At 40.4% G+C, this 25603-nt stretch overlaps 2 protein-coding genes across 3 annotated transcripts in view; both read left to right on the top strand.

Moving 5' to 3' along the window:
* NOS1AP (nitric oxide synthase 1 adaptor protein) overlaps positions 1–24962 on the top strand; it is a 107518-nt gene extending 82556 nt beyond the window's left edge. For both annotated transcript variants that reach the window (XM_058175851.1, XM_058175852.1), the window contains one exon: positions 21905–24962. In XM_058175851.1, coding sequence (XP_058031834.1) covers positions 21905–22296 — 392 coding nt within the window. In that variant the 3' untranslated portion in view covers positions 22297–24962. The remainder of the gene's footprint in view (positions 1–21904) is intronic.
* The window catches only part of C3H1orf226 (chromosome 3 C1orf226 homolog), a 30064-nt gene continuing 26493 nt past the window's right edge, over positions 22033–25603 (top strand). Inside the window, exon 1 of the mRNA XM_058175862.1 lies at positions 22033–22057. The gene's annotated coding sequence lies outside the window, so the exon portion shown is untranslated. The remainder of the gene's footprint in view (positions 22058–25603) is intronic.

Raw genomic sequence — 25603 nt, 5'->3', positions numbered from 1 at the left:
TGAAGGAAATCAACAACTGGCAGATGACCTGAATGAGTTTTACTGCAGGTATGAAAGGAAACTACAGCCACCTATCTCCCCAACCCCCATCTCAGACACACCAACAACAGCCAAGCCTCCTACAACTGATCCCATTTCATTGGGTTCACAACCCCTAGTGATCACAGAAAAAGAAGTGCAGGACCTATTTCACAGACAAAAGCCAGGAAAAGCTCCAGGCCCAGACAAGACAACTCCTTCTTGCTTAAAAGTCTGTGCTGACCAATTGGCCCCCATCTTCACCCATATTTTCAATAAATCACTAGAGATGTGTTATGTTCCTTCTTGCTTCAAATGCTCTACCATCATCCCAGTGCCGAAGAAGCCCACCATCAAAGAACTGAATGACTTCAGACCAGTTGCTCTAACATCTGTAGTCATGAAAACCTTTGAAAGGCTAGTGCTTTCCTACCTGAAAAACATCACGGATCCGCTGTTAGACCCCTTGCAATTTGCATACCGAGCAAACAGATCAACAGATGATGCTGTTAATATGGCTCTGCACTACATCCTACAGTATCTTGAGTCTCCAAAGACCTATGCAAGGATCCTTTTTGTAGACTTTAGTTCAGCATTCAATACCATCATTCCAGACATTCTTCTAACTAAGCTAAACCAGCTACAGGTACCGGAACAGACTTGTAAGTGGATCACAAGCTTCCTAACAAACAGGAAGCAGCAGGTGAAGCTAAGCAAGATCACATCAAATACCTGTACAATTAGCACAGGGCCCCCCAAGGCTGTGTGCTCTCCCCACTTCTCTTCTCTCTGTATACCAATGACTGCATCTCCAATGATCCATCTGTTAAGCTACTGAAGTTCGCAGATGACACAACAGTGATTGGTCTCATTCGAGACAATGACGAATCCGCATATAGACGAGAGGTCGAACGACTAGCCTTGTGGTGCAACCAAAACAATCTGGAACTGAACACACTCAAAACCGTAGAAATGGTGGTAGACTTTAGGAGAAACCCTTCCATACTTCCACCTCTCACAATACTAGACAACACAGTATCAACAGTAGAAACCTTCAAATTTCTAGGTTCTATCATATCGCAAGATCTAAAATGGACAGCTAACATCAAAAACATCATTAAAAAAGGACAGCAAAGAATGTTCTTTCTGCGCCAACTCAGTAAGCTCAAACTGCCCAAGGAGCTGCTGATCCAATTCTACAGAGGAATTATTGAGTCTGTCATTTGTACCTCTATAACTGTCTGGTTCGGTTCTGCAACCCAATAAGAAAAACACAGACTTCAGAGGATAATTGTGTGTTAGATGACTTAGTAACAGAACCAATGTCATGGTCGGATCATTTTCTCCTTCGCCTAGACTTCCGAACCGCCATTCACCACCGCAGGGAGACGGAACCTATACGGTGGTTCCGTCCCAGGCGCCTGATGGACCCCGAGAGGTTCCTGACGGAGCTTGGGCCATTCCCTGAGGAACTGGCCCACGGCACGACTGAGGAACTGGTCACGGCCTGGGAACAGGCCGCGGCCGGGCCTTGGACCGTGTCGTGCCTTTGCGGCCTCTGACCCGCGGAGATCTCGTCCGCCCTTGGTACTCCGAGGGGCTGAGGAGATGAAACGCCAGAGAAGACGCCTGGAGAGCACCTGGAGGTCCAGTCGCTCGGTTGATCGGACACTAGTTAGGTCCTACTCTACGACCTACCTAGTGGCAATGAGGGAAGCGAGGCGTTACGCCTCCACCCTCATTGGCCGGGCAGATAACCCGCCGCCCTGTTTCGGGTGACCCGCCTCTCTCCTACACCAGGAGGTGCGGGATGACCCGTTGCAGGGACGAGCCGAGGAGTTTAGGGGCCATTAGACATAACATTCTTCCTGCCAGTCAAGGTCAGGCCGAGCCTGCATCTGGAGAAGGTGCCGGAATGATGTCTCAAGATGGTGCAGTTGGCGATTGGAGCATTGATCGGCAGAGGGTCAAGGGTGGTGATTTTGGAGTTTGTCTTACTGAGGAAAAGCTGGATCCCCAGATTCGGAGTTTCCCCAGTTGTACCATTTACCTGTGCTAGTAAAGAACTTTGAAAGATGTTTGCTTGAGTCTTTTCTGCAGAGTGGGTTTTCTGGAACACTGACACCCAGCTGAGTTGCCTGATCATCAGAGACTTTTAAAAGCATTTTTTCTTTTAAATGCTTTTAAAAGCTAAAAAAAAGTTGATCACTCACCCAGTCATTACCCCCTCAACCAAGCCACGCCCACAGAACCGGTAGTAACAAATTTTACCTTTCACCCTGGTATATGTCATAGGACATTGGGCATGTCCACAATGTCTGATCTTATGGGGTGAACAGAAACAAATGCAGAAATACAGTGCCCAAATCCATGAGATTTTAAACAGATTAAGAAGTCGCATTAAAACTCCTCTGCCTTCAATTTTCCTAACAAATATCGCTCACTTGCAAATAAGATGGATGAAATACTCCTCTTAAACAAATACTATTCTGATTTTCGCAATTCAGCAGTCCTATGCTTCTCTGAAACCTGGTTTAATGAATCAATTGAAAATAGCAGCCTGAACATTCCAGGGTTTCAATTTGAATGATCAGACAGGATTCCAGAAACATCTGGTAAAAAGAAAGGAGGAGGCTTATGCCTATATAATTAGCAACTGGTATCAAGATTTTAAAATAATTTATAAATTCTGTGACAACAATTTAGAGACTCTAATTATCAACTGCAAACCTTACTATTCGCCTCGTGAATTTTCCTCATTTCTTCTAATTGCTGTTTATGTCCCACCACAAGCCTGTGTAAACAAGGCATTACGAACTCTAGTTGACCAAATCATGGAGGCTGAAGCCAAACACCCTGATTCACTGGCCATTGTTTTGGGAGATCTAAACAAGGCAAACTTAAGGAAAGAGCTACCAAAATACTTTCAGCATGTCAATTGTCCCACCAGAGGCAAGAATACTCTAGACCATTGCTACACAACACTAAAAGATGCTTATTGGTCTTTACCATGTGCAGCTGTAGGACACTCTGATCATTGCATGATTCACCTTGTACCTGCTTACAGGCAAAGACTTAAAGCCACAAAACCAATAATTAAATCAGTGAAGACCTGGACGGAGGAATCAACTACAGGCATGTTTTGACTGCACTGATTGGAATATTTTTAAAGATACCTCTGCAGACCTGGATGAACTCACAGATACTGTAACATCATATGTCAGCTTCTGTGAAGACCTATGTGTACCTACAAGGAACTTGCGAATATACAGTAACAACAAACCTTGGTTCACCTAAACTTAAGCAGCTCGACATTCCAAGAAACAGAAAGGTGATAAAATGCTGTACAATCAGGCCAGAAATGCACTAACAAGGAGATCAGAGCAGCAAAAAGAAGCTACTCTGAAAAGCTAAAGAATCAGTTTTCAGCAAATGAACCAGCAAACATGTGGAAAACTCTTAAAAATATCACTGGCTATGGCAAACCTCCTTCCCAGGCTGAAGGTAATCAACAACTGGCAGATGACCTGAATGAGTTTTACTGCAGGTTTGAAAGGAAACTACAGCCACCTATCTCCAACCCCATCTCAGACACACCAACAACAGCCAAGCCTCCTACAACTGACCCCATTTCATTGGGTTCACAACCCCTAGTGATCACAGAAAAGGAAGTGCAGGACCTATTTCACAGACAAAAGCCAGGAAAAGCTCCAGGCCCAGACAAGACTCCTTCTTGCTTAAAGTCTGTGCTGACCAATTGGCCCCATCTTCACCCATATTTTCAATAAATCACTAGAGATGTGTTATGTTCCTTCTTGCTTCAAATCTACCATCATCCCAGTGCGAAGAAGCCCACCATCAAGGAACTGAATGACTACAGACCAGTTGCTCTAACATCTGTAGTCATGAAAACCTTTGAAAGGCTAGTGCTTTCCCTGAAAACCATCACGGATCGCTGTTAGACCCTTGCAATTTGCATACCGAGCAAATAGATCAACAGATGATGCTGTTAATATGGCTCTGCACTACATCCTACAACATCTTGAGTCTCCAAAGACCTATGCAAGGTCCTTTTTGTAGACTTTAGTTCAGCATTCAATACCATCATTCCAGACATTCTTCTAACTAAGCTAAACCAGCTACAGGTACCGGAACAGACTTGTAAGTGGATCACAAGCTTCCTAACAAACAGGAAGCAGCAGGTGAAGCTAAGCAAGATCACATCAAATACCTGTACAATTAGCACAGGCCCCCAAGGCTGTGCTCTCCCACTTCTCTTCTCTCTGTATACCAATGACTGCATCTCCAATGATCCATCTGTTAAGCTACTGAAGTTGCAGATGACACAACAGTGATTGGTCTCATTCGAGACAATGGAATCCATATAGGCGAGAGGTCGAACGACTAGCCTTGTGGTGCAACCAAAACAATCTGGAACTGAACACACTCAAAACCGTAGAAATGGTGGTAGACTTTATAGAAACCCTTCCATACTTCCACCTCTCACAATACTAGACAGCACAGTATCAACAGTAGAGACCTTCAAATTTCTAGGTTCTATCATATCATGAGATCTAAAATGGACAGCTAACATCAAAACATCATTAAAAGGACAACAAGAATGTTCTTTCTGCGCCAACTCAGTAGCTCAAACTGCCCAAGGAGCTGCTGATCCAATTCTACAGAGGAATTATTGAGTCTGTCATTTGCACCTCTATAACTGTCTGGTTCGGTTCTGCAATAAGAAAACACAGACTTCAGAGGATAATTGTGTTAGATGACTTAGAGACCAATGTCATGGTGGATCATTTCTCCGCTAGACTTGAACCATTCAACATGGGAGAACCTATCTTGGCGTCCAGCATGGACAGAGGTTCCTCCACTGGGCCATTCTGAAACTGGCCACACACTGAGGAACTGGTCACGGCCTAAAACAGGCGGCCAAACTTGGACCGTTCTGCCTTTGCGGCCTCTGACCTAGATCTCGTCGCCAGTACTCCGAAATGACAGAGACGCCTGGAGAGCACCTTCAGTGCTCCACTGATGACACTAGTTTCCCTCACTACTAGTGGCAATGAGGAAGCTTTCTCGCCTCCACCCTCATTCGTCGGCAGATAACCGCCCGGCCGCCCTGTTTGGGTGACCCTCTCCTAAGGAGGTGCGGGATGACTTGGACGAGCCGAGTTAGTTATCTACGATAAAATCGCTCAGCTGAGGCGGTCTGGACTGTATGATCAAGCAGAGGAGGCACGTCTTGTTGAGTCCATTTGGGATGAGTTTGACCCTGTGGCTCCGAGGGCGTGGACAGGTTGTTCTTCTGCACGACATGTTTACTGGACCCGTGCCTTCCTGGCTGGTACTGGCCACTCAGAGGTGACACGAGGCTGGCTCAGAGGATTATCAACTTCTTTATTGGAAGGTTTTCCTGCCTTGAAAAGGCGGTGGTGAGACCCTCAGAAGCCTCCTGGACCCAGCTACAGGTATTCGTCCAGTCTCAACCTTCGCTTTGTTTGAAGGTTGTAGAAAATGCCGTGCAACTACCCAATACCTGGATGAAGATGTCTATCTAGATGTTCCAGTCCGGCTTCCGGGGATACGGAGACAGCTTTGGTCGCATTGGTGGATGATCTCTGGAGGGCCAGGGACAGTTATTCCTCTGCCCTGGAATTAGACCTCGGCGGCGTTCGATACCATCGACCATGGTATCTTGCGCGCGGCTGGGGGATTGGGAGTGGGAGGCACCGTGTCGGTGGTTCTCCTCCTATCTCTCCGACGGACGCATGTTGACAGGCAGAGGTGAGGGGCCTCACTTGGGGTCCCTGAAATATCTCGCCCTGTTCTGTTCTACATGAAGTTGGTGAGATCAGTGGTTTCGGTGAGATACCAGCAGTATGCTGATGATACTCAGCTACTTTTCCACCCAGGCCACCCCAATGAAGTTGTTGAAGTGCTGTCGGTGTTTGGAAGCGTCGGGTCTGGATGGGGAGAAACAGGCTCAAGCAATCCCTCCAAGACGGAGTGGCTGTGGATGCGGATTCAGTCAGCTGCAGCGCCTGCTTGAGCAGTTATGGCCCCAGGATAGGGTGCAACAGCGTCCTCCTGGATGATCTGTCGTTTGAAGATCATTTGACGGCCGTCTCCAGGGCCTTCAGGGTTCGCCTGGTCCGGCAGTTGCCTTCCTTGATCGGGATGCCTTATGCGTCACTCATGCTCGTTACCTCTCGCTTGGATTACTGTAATGCTCTACATGGGGCTCCTTGAAGTGCACTCGAGGCTTCAGTTGGTCAGAATGCAGCTGTGGTGTTAAGAATAGCTCCATGTAACACATCCTCGCAGACTGCACTGGCTGCCTGTGAGTGCACTGTATTATGACCTTTAAAGCGCTCCATGGCTTAGGACCTTACAGGACCGCCTGCTGCTACCACATGCCTCCCACCTGAATGCTCCATAGAGGGACTTCTCAGGTGCCGTCCGCCAAACAATGTCGGCTGGCGGCCCCAGGAAGGGCCTTCTCTGTGGGGGCTCCACCTCTGGAGCAGCTTCCCCTGGTTTACGTCAAATTCCTGACCTCCGGACATTTTGAACTGAGACCCATCTTTTCTGGCAATTGGTTTAGAATTTTAAATTTAAATGGGTTTAATTGATGATGATTTTTAATCAGGCCAATTTTATAAGTTTTTTAGGGTATTTAATGTATATTGTATTGTTGTTTTATTTTGCCTGTACACCGCCCTGAGTCCTTCGGGAGAAGTATAAAATCAAATTAAATAAATAAATAAATAAATAAATAAATAATTAGAATCAAATATCTGCCTTCCATTGAGGACCTGTATACCAGAATCAAGAATGAAAAATATTTTATTATCCTGGTATAAACTCAACTCCTATCAAAGCAGTATAGAGCACTGCACACCAGAACAACAGACACAAGAACAGTTTTTTGAAGTCATCACTCTGCTAAACAAATAATTCCATCAACATTGTCAAACTATTTACTGAATCTGCACTACTATTAATCTTCTCATAGTTCCCATCACCAATCTCTTTCCATTTATGACTGTATGACTATAACTTGTTGCTGGCAATCCTTATGATTTATATTGATATGTTGACCATCAATTGTGTTGTAAATGTCGTACCTTGATGAACGTATCTTTTTTTTTTTAATGTATACTGAAAGCATATGCACCAAGACAAATTCCTTGTGTGTCCAATCACACTTGGCCAATAAAAAAAAATCTATTCAATTCAATTCTATTCTATTCTATAGATGACAACTGGGTTAGACAGCAAAAGAAACTCCTGGACTTTTTTTTGCCAAGAGTTTTACCAAGAATTTTTTACTAAGGCTCCAGTGACGTCACCCTCCTGCTGGGTGCTCTAATAGAGCACTCCGTGTTAGAAGATTGTAAAAGTCAGTGAAACAGAAAAAAAATCACTGTTCACTGAGCTTAGCATAACCTCTGGGTGAAAGAGGTTATCAGAGTTGTGGGAAAGTGGCAGGTCTGACAGGGGGTTTGCTCTCAGAATTTTCCTGGATTTACCCCAGTTCCTCTCCAACTTCAACGCTCCTGTTTTTATCAGGAAAAGGGTGGAATAAATTCTGCTCTAAAGGACTTATTAAATTGATTGATATTCTAAGCAGTGAATTTCTGGCGTTCGATCTTTGATGTAGAATCAACACGGCAATGACTCCCTTTTTAACTTGAAACCTTTCTTTGTCTTTGATTAATTGACTTTTAAATGTCTGAAAGTGAAAGTAAAATTTTTAATGCGATGAAACAGCGTTATTTGTATTATTACAAGCGGAGTTTTATACTGAAAGGAGGAAGGAGAGTTATTAAGTTTGAATTCCTGATTCTTTTGAAGACAGAATGGCAGCTAAACCTTTAAAGCCTTCTGGAAGAGGATCTGAACCAAGTCTTGAGGAAATATTGAAAGAACAATTAAAACTTTCTGAAGATAGGCAAAAAGAGATGATGGAAATTTTAATTTTATTCTTCTGCATCAAAATGATTGAGAGTCATGGCAACAACTTTTTCTCATTTAAAGTCTTGATCTGGGTATTCAGAATCTCACAAATGAGATCTTTGGGTCTTGTTAGATGGTCAACATACCTATATTATGCATTTTTGGAAAGAACTAACTCTTTACATCAGCGAATTTTACTGGAGCAGTGATAATCAAGATAAGCAGCACACTGATAATGAATTAGATCTATTCTGGATGTGCTAATGGCACTGTGTTTATGCCGATATGTCCAGCTGGATGTTCTGGTCTATCTTCAGTGGCATGGCTAGACATGTTTCTCTGATTCCAATCTGATGGTTATTGGAACATCTGGGACTGTCTGGCTGCGTTATGATTTATCATCAGGGTTGGCTGGATTGTTTGCTGGACTATTTTCAAGCATGAACATTGGATGGTAGCAACATTTTGGATTTTTAGATCTAGCTCTTATATACCATCATTGAGTCTAGCTCTTTTCCTGCAGTATTGATTTATTGAAATAGTCAAATACCTTATTCTGATTATGGAGCAACAGTAAAAATTTTCTGTATCCATTATAAATACTGAAATAGATCCATCAGACTTATCTTATTTATTACTTACATTTCTGGTTTGTGACTGTACTTTGTCCATCGATAACATCAAGTGGCTGGAACATTTTTTTCTGTTATTAATCTTTAGCATGAAATATTGTGCTGATCTTCCATTTGATTCCCCTTTAAGAATATCAGGTTATCAGTTTGAACTTGGGAATGCATCAAAGAAGAATCTGGGGTTTTAAAGTTTTTTAAATATTTCTAAATTGGCCTAACTTTAGATCATGTGCTATTGACTATTATCTTGTCTAGGCATTATTTAGAATGTTATCTGTATATAAACAGATATAGTACATTGTATTATGTTTCTGAAAATTGTTACAGTTTGGTATCTATCCTCAGAGCTTGGATCTTCTGATGTTATGTAATTCTGGTTAATAAGGCTCCTCTGATTTATTTTAATCAGCACATATGGGCATTCTAAAAAATCCAGAGAACCCCTTTATTGCCTCAGGTTTAGCATTCATATTATCCATAATAATTATTTGTTATCAAGATCTAGACAAAATTAGATTCCTTGTAATCCTTTATATTGAAAAATCAATTCTTTGATCTATGGCTCCTTGCTGCGTGTTCCTATGAGCTGTTATTAATCTGTTGATCAGACTTATTTCATAATTTCAGCCATCAGCTGGCTAAATCATCCTATTCTCTTCCATGACCTTATTTAAATGATATCTCAAAACACTGGATCTAATTTTATATCTCTGGACAGTGGTTAAAAATGATATTAGATGATTTTACATAACCAATGTCATGGTGATCATTTCTATTTACAAATTCATAGGAATATTCCGTAGGCGCCTGATGGACAGATTCTGGAGATTATTCCTGAGGATCTGGCCCACAGACTGAGGAACTGGTCTGGCCTAACAGGCGAATACCGTGTCCTCCTGACTTCTCCCCTTTCTAACTGAGATAAAAGAAACGCCTAGAGCACCTGGAGGTCAGTCTGAAATGATCGGACATTAGTTGGTCTATTAGGACCTACCTGGTCAATGAGATTCTGCCTCCATCATTTCAAATAAGTGTTTGTCAGTTTTACATCAGGATGCATGATTAAAGATTATTTATCTATCGATAAATGCTCAGCTGATCTGGATAATTTATCAAGCGAAGAAGGCACATCTTGTTGAGTCCATTTGGATGATTGATGGCTGACTACAGGTTGTTAGGCTTCACACACATGTTTACTGGACCCGTGCCTTCCTGGCTGTACTGGCCACTCAGAGGTGACACGAGGCTGGCTCAGAGGATTATCAAGCTTCTTTGTTGGAAGATTTTCTGCATGAAAAGCGGTAATAGAATTGGATTTTTTTGGGTATATCGTCCAGTCTAACCTTCGCTTTGTTGCGAAGTTGTAGAAAATGCCTGATTTCAATACCTGGATGAATCTATCTCCGTTCAGTCAGCTTCAGATACAGCACAGGAACAGCTTTTACATTGGTGGATGATCTGGAGGGCTAAACATTATTCCTCTGTTCCTGTAGATTCTCAGCGGCTTTTTATCGACCATGGTATCTTGCTGCCTTAAATTTAGGCACCTTATTGGTTCTCCTCCTATCTCTTGAATGCATGTTGACACAGAATCGACTCACTTGTTCTCATCATTCTCTCGCCTTCTGTTCAACATCTACATGAAATTTAGATCATCAGTGGTTTATGAGATACCAATATGATGACAAGCTGTAAATATGAAATTGTTAGTGCTGTCCCTGTTTAGATATCTGAATGATAGAATGAGCTCTGTTAGAATGACATAGAAATCTCTTTCAACAGGCTCCTCGGGAGGGACCTTTTGGAGGGGACGTGGCAGGGCAGTTCTGAGTCCAGTTTTTACCTTGACGCCTTCCCAGAAGTGACATGTTTTGAACCCTGGGTGCGGTAATTATACGGCGATGAACTAAATGATTCTGGCCATGTTTCATAGTACAGAGTCCTGTTGTCCACCGTTTCCTACAGATAAAGATTGCTACTAGCTCCAGTAATTAGGAAGCGGTTATGTTGGTGGAGGGTGCATAGCCGGTAACATGAGGCCCAGCGTTCGACTACGATGGGTACAACCGGTTCTGTCATTTGTACATGAACTAACCTGGTGGTATCCGTCCAAGTGTTAGATAGTCTCAGGAGTAGCCTGGATGCGTAAAAGTTCGTAACTAGCTGAAGCGATAGCACGTTTGTTCTCCAGGCCCGCGTGGCGTGGTCCTTCCTCTCAGATGAGCTTGGATTATTGTAACTGCAATGCTTACCGTCAGAAACTCCCTCCTAGAAGCTGCACTCGGGCTGGTTACGGATTGGTCCGAATGTTAGCACCTGGCACTTAGAGGGAGCTCAAGTCCGTAGCTCCTGCAGTGGGATAGAGGGAGCCTCATCGTCACTCTGATGAGCGCCAGATGTTCATATGTCTGCAGGCTGTAGGCCATTACATATATGGGGTTCATCCCCTGTGGCTAAATGATGACTTCGAAGACCGGTGGAGCCTGATGAGTGGCATCTTTTGGTTGGCTGTAATGAGACCGCCTCAGGCCTTAGAGGATTTAGGGCTTGGAACTTTCTCGGGCCAGTTAGTGGGAGCGGGAATCGGATAGGGCACCGTTCGAGGGGCGATCCATAAGTAGCTTTAGCTCCGCCCAGTTCGGCTCAGAAAAGAAGCAATACGCTGAGGCTTGTGCAGTTGTTACTGGCTGCCATGGGTTGTGTCCCTTCACGCCGTGGCCAGGCGACTTTGTTAGTTACCTGGGAGCTCCACTACGCGGGAAACGTCCATTTCCTCCTCCTACCTTTTATACACACAACTCATAATGGCAGGCTTACCGCGCCCGTCGCTCCCAGGGTCGACAGACACTTCTCATGGTGCTGTAGCGAACTCAAACAATCGGGGGTTGGGCGGATTCAAGATTAATTAATTTTATTAATTTTCACTGCATCCCGGCCATGTAAAATCGTTTAGTATTTCGGGTTTAGACCAATCTTTTAGCTCCATTCGTAAAGACCGCTACGGTTGTGGCAATAGTTAATACCAGCCAAATGAAATTTTAAATGGCTTTATTATCCCGGCCCCCAGGGAGTCATCTCGCCAAGCCCTGGGTACTTGGGTTTTTAGCGGTAGCATTGCAATCTGACACCTTAGGGACTATTCATACCAACGGTCCATTTGCCGTGTCACCGCCCAACCATAGCCCCGCGTAGGAGCTTCTGACTGACTTCAGCGAAGCCCGGAAAAAGCTTCGCTCAAGTTTTCAGATCAGACCAAACTCTTGAAATTGAAATTAAATAAAATAAATAAATAAATAAATAAATAATGCAAAAATAAGAGAAGATATTCTTATGGCAGTTCAAGGACTGAGTAAAAAAATTGAAGGATTGGAAGTGGAAATGCAACAGATCTCTCAGTCAAATAAGCATTTAGAAGACAAAATGAAAGGTGTTCAGAAAAAAGTGGATCCAAATGAAGATCAGGTTGTGATATTACAATATAAACTTATGGAAGGAGCTCTTAGAATTCGTGGTATGCAAGAAGGCGAGAAGACTTAAGAAAATTATATCAGAAGCATTGGCTGAATTTATTGAAGTGGACCCCAAGAGGTAGCTTACCAAATTGATAAAATATATAGAGTTAATTCCTGGATTGCAAGACAGAGAAAGCTTCCTCGGACATTGTGGTTTATTTTGTGAAAAGGACTATGAGAAATCAGATTCTGCAAGTTTCATATCAGACAACTTTAAAAATTGGAGAACAGGAGTTGAAGGTGTTGAAAGAGATTCCTTCAAAGATGTTAAGAGACAGGAAGGAATTTGCTTTTTACACAAGAGCTTAAAAAACATCAGATTCAATTCAGATGGGAGGTGCCAGTTGGACTGACAGTATTCTATCAAGGAAGGAGATATAGAATTGACACTGTTTTAAAGGCAAAGGATTTTCTTTCTACAGTTTTGTAAGTCGAAATAGAAGTGATAGAAAACTTCAAGAGACTCAAGAAGGCGTGGTGATCCAAGAGCCTTTATTGCTGCCAGTATTAGAGGAACCACAAGAGCAAAGGGTGACAAGAGGAGCCCTTAAGCGTAAGAAGAGCAACAGTCTCAAAGTAAAAGTCAGGATCCCAGTATGGAAGCTGTGGGAGGAGCTAGACGGAAGATACCGGAGGAGGAGCTTCCGTTGTCTGCTTCAAAGCTTCAGGAGGCCAGTAATGGCAAATAGAATCTTGTCATGGAATGTTAATGGCTTGAATTCAGCTCAGAAAAGAAGGAAAATATTTCACTACTTGAAACAATTTAAAAATGATGTGATTTGTTTGCAAGAGACACATATCAAATTATCAGACCAAAAATATTTAATTAATTCAAAATTGGGTAACCATTTTGTTGCATCAGCTTTGGAAAAGAAGCATGGAATTGTTGTATATATCAGGAAGGATATACCAGCTAAGTTAATTGAGGCAGATATTCAAGGAAAATTTATTGCTATTGAACTGGTGATAGATGCAAAAAAGACTTTGCTGATAGGTATTTATGCACCTAATCAGCAACAAGAAAAGTTTTACAAAATGTTACATGAGAGGTTGATCCTCTGGGATTATAGTTCGTTTATTTTATTAGGAGACTGGAATGGAGTAATTGATACAAGAAGGGATAAGAGAACCTCCTCCAAGAAGATACCTATACATGCAAAATTACCAAAATCCTTTTTTGAAATGATGGAAGACTTTGAGTTTAGAGATATATGGAGGTTACGGAATCCAGATGAGAGAGATTTTACTTTTTTTTCCGATAGGCATCAATCTTTCTCACGTATTGATTTTATTTTAATTTCTAATGACTTGCTTTCTAGGGTGAAGAAAACAAAGATATTTCCGAGGTGTTTAACTGACCATAGCCCAGTATGGATGGAATTATTACAAGGGAAAAAAGGTGGTAGAACATGGAGGTTGAATGAAAATCTGTTTAGATATGAGGATAATGTAACTTATTGTAAGAAACAGTTAAAAGAATTTTTTGATTTTAATATGTACAAAGGGACACCTATAGGAACTGTGTGGGAGGCGAGCAAAGCGTTTATTAGAGGGATATTGATTTACTTGGACAATAGGCAAAGGAATAATAAACAAAGGCAGCGTAGGTATTTGGAAGAAGAAATTCAAAGGAAGCAACAGTTATTAATTCAAAACCCACAAGATCACAAACTTAAAGAGGCTATAAAAATATTACAGAGTCAATTTAATATGTTAATGGCAGACCAGGTGGCAACGAATATACAATATGCTAAACATAATACCTTTTGTAATGCAAATAAACCTGGGAGATGGTTGGCATATAATTTAAGGAAGAAACAGAAAGCACGTGTCATACAAAAAATAGAATATAAAGGTAAAGAGATATACCAACAGGATAAAATTAAAAGGCATTCTCAGAATTTTATACTGCACTATATGCAAAAGACAAAATATTGAATAGGGACATTTATGATTATTTGAAAGATTATAAGGTTAATATTCTAACATTAGAACAGAGGAGGAGCTGAATCGGCCGATAGCTACTGGAGAAATAGTGGAGGCAATTAAACAATTAAAAATGGGGAAAACCCCTGGTACAGATGGTCTTACAGCAACTTATTATAAAAAAACACAGGATGAAATATTAGGCCCACTTAAAGAATTATTTAATCAGATACAATTAGGAATGGGAATACCCCCGTCATGGAAAACATCTTTTATTTCACTGATACCGAAAGAGGAGCAAGACTGCTCTAAACCTGGTAACTATAGGCCGATTTCACTTTTAAATAATGATTATAAGATTTTTGTAAAAATAATAGCAAATAGATTAATGTTAGTTTTACAACAAAGAATTCATACTGATCAATCTGGTTTTATAAAAGGGAGGCAGATGAGGAATAATGTTAGACAGATTATTAATATATTGGAATATTTGGAAAAGAAGAATACGTCAGCAGCACTTATTTTTTTGGATGCAGAGAAAGCCTTTGATCGATTGCATTGGGATTTTTTATTTAAATTAATAGAGAAAATGCAATTTGGAGACTGTTTTATTAGAATAATTAAAGCGATTTATGGAGAGCAAACAGCACAGATTATAGTAAATGGTAGCTTGACAGAAGTTATTAAGATTGCGAAAGGAACGAGACAGGGATGTCCCTTATCACCATTATTGTTTGTTTTGACTCTGGAACCATTATTAGATAAAATACGAGAATTAATGAAAATAGAGGAATTAAGATTAGACAATATGAGTATAAAGTTAGAGTTTTTGCAGATGATGTAGTGGTTACGTTAACGAATCGTATAAATTCAAGTAGATTTTGTTGGAAGTAATTGATAAATATGGAAAGGTATCAGGATTTAAAATAAATCAGAATAAAACAAAAGTGATAATTAAAAATATGTCTATACAACAGAAACAAAAACTAGAGGAAATGACAGGATTTGAGGTAGTAAAAAGGTTAAATATTTAGGGTCTATATTAGCTCATCGAACAAGAAACTTTATAAGAATAATTATGACTTGCTATGGCAAAAAGTTCAGAATGATATGAGTGTCTGGAAGAAATTGCAGTTATCCCTATTGGGAAGGATTGCGGCTATTAAAATGAATGTGTTACCTAGATTTTGTTTCTGTTCCAGATGATACCAATAATTAAAAAGGATAAAAATTTGGAAGATTGGCAGATTGGGATTAACAAATTTATATGGCAGGGTAAAAAGGCGAGGGTTAAAATGAAAATAATACAGGACTCACGGGAAAGAGGTGGTTTAAGAATGCCTAACTTTAAATTATATTATGAAGCAGTAGCCCTTTCAGTAATAAGTGACTGGTTTAACTTAACAGAGGAAAGAATTTTGAATATAGAAGGTTATGACTTGTTATATGGATGGCATGCGTACTTATTTTATGAAAAAAAAGTGGATAGGGCTTTTAAGAATCATGTGTTGAGAAGTGCTCTTTTGCGGGTCTGGAAAAAATATTCCTATAAATTAGAATACAAGATTCCTATATGGGCGAGCCCTAGACATGCAATAGAGAATATAAATATAGAACAGAAACAGGAAATGATTACTTATAAAGAACTTTTGTATGCTGAAGGAGGTAGATTGCAATTAAAATCATTACAGGTATTAAATGAAGAAGGGAGGAATTATACTTGGTTTCAATATGGGCAAATAAGTGCTAGATGGAAAGAAGATCAAAAAATTGGTATAATGCAAAGGGAGGAAAATTTAATGAAGCAAATTAGAAATCAGACCCAGGAGCATATAAAGAGATTGTATAATGTGTTACTTGAAATAGATTCGGAAAAGGATTTGGTAAAGGATTGTATGATAAAATGGGCACAGAATATTCAGGAACCAATAATGTTGGAAACATGGGAGAAAATTTGGGTTAGAAATGTTAAGTTTACACAAGCACAGAATTTAAGGGAAAATGTTTTATAGATGGCACTTAGATCCCAAAAAATTATCATGTATGTATCCTAATATCCAAGCGAAATGTTGGAGGTGTGATTGTGATGATGCTACATATTTTCATATTTGGTGGACTTGCAAGAAAATTAAGGTCTTTTGGATAAGAATTTGGTGGATTATTCAAAATGTACTGAAGAAGAAGATAAAGTTCCTGCCACAATTTTTCCTTTTGGGAATTATAACGGATTGTACAGGGATTGAGACTAAATTGATTCTGAATTTAATAACAGCAGCAAGACTGTTGATTGGACAATACTGGAAGAAAGAAGAGATACCTACAATAGAAGAATGGATATTGAAAGTTATTAATTTGGCTGAGATGGCTAAAATCTCAGCGTTTTAAAAGACAATACAGGAAAGATATTTAATTGAATGGAAAAAATGGATTGATTATCTACAAAACAGATATCAGATTAAGAAATATCAGATTGCCTTTGAATAATTAGAAAGTTATTTTATGTAATGGGGAGGGGGTTGGGAGATGAAAAGCTTTGGATGTGGTTATTTGGATTGGAAGGGAAAATTTTATTCTATGTTTGGTTTATGTATAACAATACCTTGTGATTGACCCGGGAAGCCGGGGGGGGGAGGGAGGGGGGAAGGGGTTGTTTTTTTTTGGGAGGGAGGGGGAAAAAAGGGGGGAAAATGTTTTTGTTTTTTAAAACTCTTTCAATAAAAAAAAAAAAATAGAATTTTTTACTAAAAATTCCATATGGGTACAGAAGTAAAAAAGCCAGTTCTAACTATTTTGTACATAGGAAAACCTTTCCTTTTTCCCCTGGACCTCCCATTGTCCCCCAATCATTTGCACTCTCTTTCTTTTGGGAACAGTTTGTCTGCCTTGGACGTTCTCGGATGTTGGTGACCTTTGGGTCAGGGGTGAATTCTGAACTGGTTTGCTTACGGTTCGTTGACTGCGTATGCGCGCTGTGTGGCAAATGCGTGCTATGTGTGCATGCACAGTGCACACCAAATACACACTGTACATTTAAAAAGATACTTGTGTGCATGCACGCGTGCACTGTACATGCCAAAAGTAGGCTTGGGAAGGTAAGTAGAACAGCGAGGGGGGGATAAGCTGTGGCGTGAAGTTTAGATTCACTGGAAAGCAAGGAATCCTGCTTTCTAGCAAAGCTAAACTGCACGGCACAGGTGATCATTGGATCGTAGGTTTTTTTAGCTACCGATTTGACTGAACCAGTAGCTAGCTACAGGTTCAATCGAACTGGTATCTTTTTTTAAACTACCGGTTCGCGCGAACCGATAGTTTTTATTGCTACCGGTTTGCCCAAACCAGAGTGATCCGGTAGCATTTCACCCCTGCTTTGGGTGGTGGGTCCTTCTCAGGCTTCCAATTGACACATTTGCTTTCCACATTTCTCTCTCAAGCCTCCCTTATATTCCAATATATTCTGTTGTGCCTTGCTCGCCCCCCTCCCCGCAGCCGGGCCCCTCTCATCTCCTGCCATACACTGATAATACAGAAGAATGTCCTGGCATGCCTCCAGCCCCCAGTCCTGGCACCATGCCCGGACAGTCCGAGCAAGACGAATGGCCTGACATGCCTCCAGCCCCAGTCTTGGCACCATGCCCGGACAAACGGAGCAGCTGGGCCCCTCCCCCACAGCATGTGAGCCTGGGGAATGTGAAGCCAGTCACGAGGTGCACAGTGTACGCGACTCCCGCTGGCTGAAGGGGCGCTTCCAATACCTGATTGCGTGGCAGGGGTACGGGACCGAGTTCACCTGGGTCGACGCCTCCGACGTCCACGCCCCGGACCTGGTGCGGGCCTTCCACGAGCAGAACCCGGCCCGACCGCATCCCGATTGTCAGCCCCGGGGAAAGGGCCCTGCGGTGAGGGATAGTGTTGTGCCTCGCTCGCCCCCCTCACCGCAGCCGGGCCCCTCTCATCTCCTGCCAGACACTGATAATACAGAAGAATGTCCTGACATGCCTCCAGCCCCCAGTCCTGGCACCATGCCTGGACAGTCCGAGCAAGACGAATGGCCTGACATGCCTCCAGCCCCCAGTCCTGGCACCATGCCCGGATAAACGGAGCAGCTGGGCCCCTCCCCCACAGCATGTGAGCCTGGGGAATGTGAAGCCAGTCACGAGCTGGAATTACCAACAGCTGGGCTGGAATTACCAACAGCTGGAGGCTGGAGAGATCCATGCTTCCGGAGAATGGAGAGGCGATGTCAGCAAAAGGAAGGGAGGGGCAGGCCTGGATATGTGCTGAGTCATGGAGCCACACCCAATGGCCTATATAAAGGATCTGCTTTCTGGCATTCTCTGAGTCAGGCAAAGTCTAATCTGGATTGCTGAAGTCACACCTTGGATTCCTGCCTGCCCTGAGGACTCTGATAGGACTTTGGCAAAGCTGCAGAGGCACACTTGATACAGACTTCCCCGACCCGGCCGTCAGAAGAGGAGTGGGACACGACATATTCCCTCCCCTTCCTGTTACTGCTGTCTGGTTGTGAGCGGGGCTGTGTACCAAGTCAACCATGACAATTATGCTTGTAACACACCTCCATTCTGTGAGCTACACTGATTATTAGTGTGCTTATGAATAATCAGTGCAGCTGACAGAATTGAGATGTGTTATAAACATACTGTGATGCACCCCAAACTGTTATTGCAGTCATACCCTGGACCAATTATATATTCTCAGTGGTCTTGGACTTCCAGTGGCACCACGTCGTTGATGGCAGTCTTTTTTAGACCGCCAGCCCTGTGATCTCGTAGAGCCGCTCAGACAGTGCAAATCAGCTGTCTGGCAGCTCGGAAACCTTTCCCTCGAGTGAAGAGGGAAAGGTGAGCAATCGAGCTGAGGTAGAGCCCTCTGGAAAGCCCCAGGATGATACTGGAGGCTTGAGGGTGAGGGCTCCCTCCCAAGCTCGACAAGCTCCGGATCCGGGACGCCTCTGCAGGAAAGCAGAGCAAAATGCCACGACTACGTCTGCAATCAATATTGAATCTGGAATGGATTTTTAAGCAGACAGAGCAAAATTAGGAGTACCGGCAGTTGCAAGTATCAAATTTTAACTCCTCAGTCATAATATATATTTTTTTGAAACAACTTATGAAGAAGACAGGAAATGGCATCTCTGTTGGCGTGAAACAAGGCGTGAAACAAGGCGTGAAAACAAAAGTTAAAGGAAGTGTTAAAGCTGTCAGCGCTGAAGTTACACGAAGAGATTAAGCCAAGGAATGATTTTAATTAATTTGATTAATTTAATTACAGTGCTTAAGAGAAGATCTGAAGATTTCCTCTTTTTTTTCTTTTTTTTTCTTTTTGTAGAGTTTAAAGTTTAACAGAAAATGGCTTTTAAGCAAACAAGGTTAAATGTTTCTAAGGACGTTGAAGCTTTTCCATTTCAAATACACAAGCTAAAAGAAGATATGAAAGAATATCTAAAGGGTTTAATAGATCAAAAATTAGAAAAGAATTTTAGAAAAAGAAATATTGGAACTTAAAAACACGGTGGAAGCCCAGAATAAAGATATAAGTGAAAGTGTGATGGTGGTATCTCAATGTTTTTCAAAATGTATGATTCAGTTGGATGAAAGAATGGAAGAAATTAATCAAGCTAATTTGAATTTGGAAATGAAATTACAGGAGGTTCAGATAACCAAGTTAATTTGAATTTGGAAAATAAAATAGAGGCAGCTCAGAGTAAAATGGATAGGGCGGATGAAGAAATTGTTATATTGCAATATAGATTGATGGAGTATGCCTTGAGAGTTAGAGGATTGAAGGAAAATAAGCAGGTGAATTTAAAAGTCTTTTACATGTATAATTGGAGAGTACTCAGTAGATTTTGAAGCTCATATTGAAAAAAATTACCGAGTTAATTCTTGGTTTGCTAGACAAAGGCAGTTACCATGAGATGTTGTGATTTATTTCACAACCAAGAAGATTAGGAATGGAATTTTGCAAACATTTTATAAAAATAAAATTCAAATATTAGGACAAGATGTATTAGTGATGAAAGAAATTCCTCCTAAAATGTTAAGAAATAGAAAGGAGTTTGCCTTTTTGATAGATGAACTTAGGAAACAACAGATACAGTATAGATGGGATGTTCCAGCTGGACTAATAGTGAATTATAAAGGAAGAAAGTTTTGTCTTAGTACAGTTTTCAAAGCAAGAGATTTTTATACTAAAGTATTAAAGGCTGGAAATTCTTTATTGCTAGAAGCTAAGATGAGAACAAGAGTGGAGATGGCAAATGATGGGAGAAAGAAGTAAAACAAACACAAGATAAAGTTGGGCTTGTAATTACTGAAGAAGAAATAGTGGGAAAAGTAGGGAGGTATAAAAAGGAAACAAGAAACAGTTTTAAGCAAAAAGAGTATTTTTCTTATGGGAAAGGATAAATTATAATTGACATTGAGTATAATATAAGAAGAAAGGGGTTTTTTTGGTTTGTTTTACATTTATATCCCGCCCTTCTCCGAAGACTCAAGGCGGCTTACATTGTGTAAGGCAATAGTCTCATCCTATTTGTATATTTATATACAAAGTCAACTTTTGTATAGTTAACGTCACGGTTAATTTATATAATGGTTTTTGTAAGAATAGTTATTTGGAATTTGTAAAAAAAAATTTGGTATTTGTTTGAATTTATAATTTAAATGTTGGAGATATGATTGTAGTGATGTTATTTGCTTATATATAGTTGAATTGTTAACAACTGAATTATTTGATTTGGGAGTGCCTTGATAAAAACAGAACAAGAAATGGATTCAATTAGGGAATGTATGAAAAATGGTTATAAAATATTTGGTAATTTATAGTGATGGAAATATGGGGAACAATTAGGATTAAATGGTACTGTTTGAATTTATAATCTCAAGGTTTGGTAATTTATAGTGATGGAAATATAGGGAAGAATCTGGATTAAAGTTAAATGGTATTGTTTGAATTTATAATTTTAATGCTTGAGTATTGTAAATTATTTCGGACAAAAATAGATTTGGGGTTAAATAAGGTAATGATAATAGAATAAGAAATGGAGTATTAAGGATTGAAAAATGATATTATTTGTCATTATGTATGGTAGATTTATAAACTTGCTGGATTATATAAGATATTATGAAGAATAATAAGGAGTAAATTGACTCTAAATCTAATATCGGCAGTTGGACTTTCGTTACTGAAACATTGGAAGATGGAAGATGGTTTATTGTTGAAGATTGGACTAATTTTAATGGAGTTAAGAGAGAAAGAAGAAACTTTAGTGTACTCAAAAGAATGTCTACAAAAGAATATTCTCAGCGTATTTGAAGACGACCCACAAGAAAGATATATATATATTGGAATGGAAAAACTGGATTGATTATATGCAAATCAAATATCAGACTGAAGTATCAAATAGCTTATGAGTGACTGTAAGAATTGTATGGTATTAATGTATTTGTTTATATGGGGAAGGGGAGTTAAGGTTTCAAAGGGGAGAGGAGAGATTATGGATTATGGTTTATTGGTGTAATTTAGTTTATGATTGTTAGAAGCAATACCCTGTATTTTGCTCTGGGAAGTCTCGTGGGGGGGGGGGGAAGGGTGGAGGGGAGGGAGAAAGGGAGAGGGAGGAAGGTGGGGGAGATGGGGGGGAATTAATTGGTAAAAAAAATTTGTAAAACTTTTTCAATATATATTCTCAGTGGTCTTCAAGAGCAGCAGAAATAATTGCAACAGGTAATTGTTCTCTTGGATGGTTATGGTAGCCATCTTCTCTGACATAAATATAACAAAGATAATTGCTCTGATGCACTGTTCTTTCTTCTTGTCTTGCAGTGGACTCTCAAGATAGCTTGTTGGAAATCACCTACCCATCAGGTGCCCTGCCTGTTCTGTGTGATCCCACTACCCCTATGCCTGAGGACAGTCACCACCTTCAGCCTGACAACAGCCTCTCCAATGTTTCCAGTTCTCTGGGCAGCCCTTTAGGTAGGAGTGACTGTTTGGTGAAGCTGGAATGCTTCCATTTCCTTCCTAATACGGACCCTCCTTTGGGCAGCCTGGAACTCATCAAATTTCATGAGTCTGGTATTGCCTCTGAGTATGAATCCAACATGGATGAGAGCGAGGAGTGGGACTCATGGGCCCAAGAGGAGCCACGTCGCCTGCTCAATGTCCTGGAAAAACAGGGGCTGGGAGATAGCCTGGAAGATGAGGTTGCTCTTTGAAAGGAAAAGGAAGTGTCTTAGGTCTAATGATATCTGAAATGATGTTTACATTTCCTTTTAAAAGGTCTCAGCAAGTATGTCTGTTTCTGTTCTCTCTTCTGAGTACGGATTCTTCCTGTGACAGAGTGAATTTTTGGAGGAATTGTAGTTCCTGGTCCATACTGTTAGGCCACTTGAAAACTGCTCTTTTTCTACTGACAGAACAAGTATTACCTCAGATGTCCTATATCTCTGATCTTCCATCACTTTAGAGCTTTGGAATCTCAAAAATTTAGCTTTCTTTTAGAAAAGCAATTTTGAGAGTGAAAGGATAGTATTGAAAGTGCATGGATAAAAACCCAAAACCAGCAATGGAAGTGAAGAAGTTACTAGAGGCCTGGAGGCATGTCTTCAGTGTACAATATTTCCCTTTGCCTCTCCCTATAAATGTGGGAAATAGAATAAATTATACAAGTCAAGTAATGTATTTCATTTGCCTGGTTTCAAAATGCCATTAGGAAAGAGAACATGTTGCATACAATGCGTTTGACTTTGGTACGTAATTGCCTTGTTCGTATTGTGCTGCCTTCTGTTGGTAGAATATGTAGAGTCCTGTTCTTAGCCAAAACTTTTCAACATTCTGCCTTTCCTGTTTTAACCTCCCTATTTAATCTTCAGATAGGACCAGTAACCGCCTTATGTCTATAAAATTTGAAGAAAATGGTTCAGTTTTGATCAAATTACATGTGGATAAATTGTTTAACCTGACATCCATGCCCTTTTGGAATTTGAACCTGGTCATTCATGAATACGTTTTAGAAAAGGCTCCCCCAATTCCAAAATAATAGCTTTAGTATTTTATCTTTGGAGTAGAAAGTCCTTGTCAAATCAGTTTCTCCATCGTCCATCCGAAACAAATGCAGATTATGTGGCTAGCCTGACACCTTAGTAAAGCATCTCATGGGAGTGGTTTATTTGTTTCCAGTTTAACATGTGTAAACTTATCTACTGTGTTTCATTTGGTTGATGAAACCTCAATCAATCACCTATGTCTTCTCCACATGATAGATTCTGTCCCATATAACTGGGTGCTGATTACCTAGTAAAGATTCTGCTCTCATAATTGTGTGACAGATATGTTATTTGCATATAGCCCAAATACACAAGTGGCCTTTGTGCCTGCATGTGGAATAGGGTTAAATTGGCATGTGAATTTCCTTTCTAGCTTGTATTTTAATTCAAATGATAAATAATGTTGTTTAGTGCTTGCTTTATGTTATGGCAGTGTGATAAATTTATCTGGATCTGTCCTTTGAAATGTACCAAAATTAACTTCTTAATCATTAGCAGTTAAAATATTTTCTGCTTGATATTGTGATTGCTGCTTGGGAATTAAGACCGTAGAGCTTGAAGAAGCTTCTTGGATGAGAAGCAAAACATCTTCAAAGAAAAAACAAAGTCCAGTTGCCTACTGAAAAAGCACTTTTGGGATACTGTAGAGCTTGCTTTTGTTTAGAGATACTTTCTGCAAAATGGATCACTAGATTTTTAGTTTTGATTGTAGTAACTTTAAGGAATACAGTAGTTAGGTAAAGCTGCAGAAGAGTTGGGCGATACCAGATGACAGGAAAAGAGCTGATGTGGTTCCAATCTACAAAAAGAGGAAAAAAAGTGGATCCAATAAATTACAGACTAATGAGCCTTACATAATTAGCTGGGAAAATTCTGGAAAAGATAATCAAGCACTGCATTTGTAAGCATCTAGAAACAAACAAAGTTATTACTAGAAGTCAACATAGGTTTGTCACAAACAGATAGTTTACTTGGAATTCAGTAAGGCATTTGATAAAGTTAGACCACAGCCTACTTCTTAGTAAGCTAGAACAATCTGGGATAGACTGCATCACCACCAGCTGGATACATATCTGCATTCAATGTCTAGTCCTCATTGGAACTACATCTAAATGGAGGGAAGCATGCAGTGGGGAACCTCAAGATTCTGTCCTAGGCCCAGTGTTCTTCAACAACTTCATAAATGATTTAGAAGGAGAACTCATAGAATTTGCAAATGACATGAAGCTGTGGGAAATAGCTAACACTTTAAGAAGATAGACTCAAAATTCAGAAGGATCTTGACATATTTGAAAGCTACGTCCTACCCAACAAAATGCAATTCAGTGGTGAGAAAAATAAGACCCTACACACAGGTAAGAAAAATCAAGTGCACAAGTATAAAATAGATTGTACCTGGCTCAACAGTAGTAACTGTAAGAATGATCTAGGTGTCCTAGTAGACCACCACTTAGATATGAGCCAATGGTATGCTACAACTGCTAAAAAAAAAGCTAATGCAATCCTATGTTCCATCAACAGAGAGTTAGTTTCAAGATCATATAAACTGTTAGTACCACTTGTTAGTTACTGGTAAGACCACACTTGGAATACTGCCTCTAGTTCTGTTCAGCGTAATGCAAAAATGATGTTGAGACCCTAAAAAGAGTGCAGAGAAGAGCAACAAAGATGTTTAAGGATTTGGAGGCTAAAACATTTGAAAATTAGGAATAGAATAGAATAGAATAGAATAGAATAGAATAGAATAGAATAGAATAGAATAGAATAGAATAGTTGGAAGGGACCTTGGAGATCTTCAAGTCCAACTCCCTGCTTAGAACAGGAAACCCTATACCATTTCAGACAAATGGTTGTCCAATCTCTTCTTAAAAACTTTTAGTGTTGGAGCATTCACAACTTCTGGAGGCAAGTTGTTCCACTGATTAATTGTTCTAACTCTCAGGAAATTTCTCCTTAGTTCTAGCTTACTTCTCTCTTTGATTAGTTTCCATCCATTGCTTCTTGTCCTGCCCTCAGATGCTTTGGAAAATAGATTGACCCCTTCAAGATCATTAAAAAGAGATCCAAACTAAAACTAAGGAGGAATTTCCTGACAGTGGGAACAGTTAATCAGTGGAAAGGCTTATCTCTGGAAGTCGTGAGTGCTCCCATCACTGGAGGTTTTTAAGAAGTGATTGGACAGTCATTTGTTCAGATTGATATAGCATCTCCTGCTTGAGAAGAGTTTGACTAGAAGACCTCCAAGGTGTCTTCCAACCCTATTATTCTATCTTCTAAGTTCTAAACTATCTCTGTGCAAAGAAACTGGAAATTTAATTTGTACTGAATAGTTGGAAATATTCCAAATTATGCTCCTGTATATAATTATGATTGGTAATCAGTGGCAATGGGTGGCCCTATCTTCATTCCTACTTTTACCATTGGCAGTACCTCAGACTGAAACTGGGATTCAATGGGAGTCCATGACAGAGAGCCC

Source organism: Ahaetulla prasina, chromosome 3, assembly GCF_028640845.1.
Source record: "Ahaetulla prasina isolate Xishuangbanna chromosome 3, ASM2864084v1, whole genome shotgun sequence".
NCBI lineage: Eukaryota > Metazoa > Chordata > Lepidosauria > Squamata > Colubridae > Ahaetulla > Ahaetulla prasina.
Note: the sequence above shows the minus strand (reverse complement) of the source record. Positions and strands in the feature narration are given on the sequence as shown.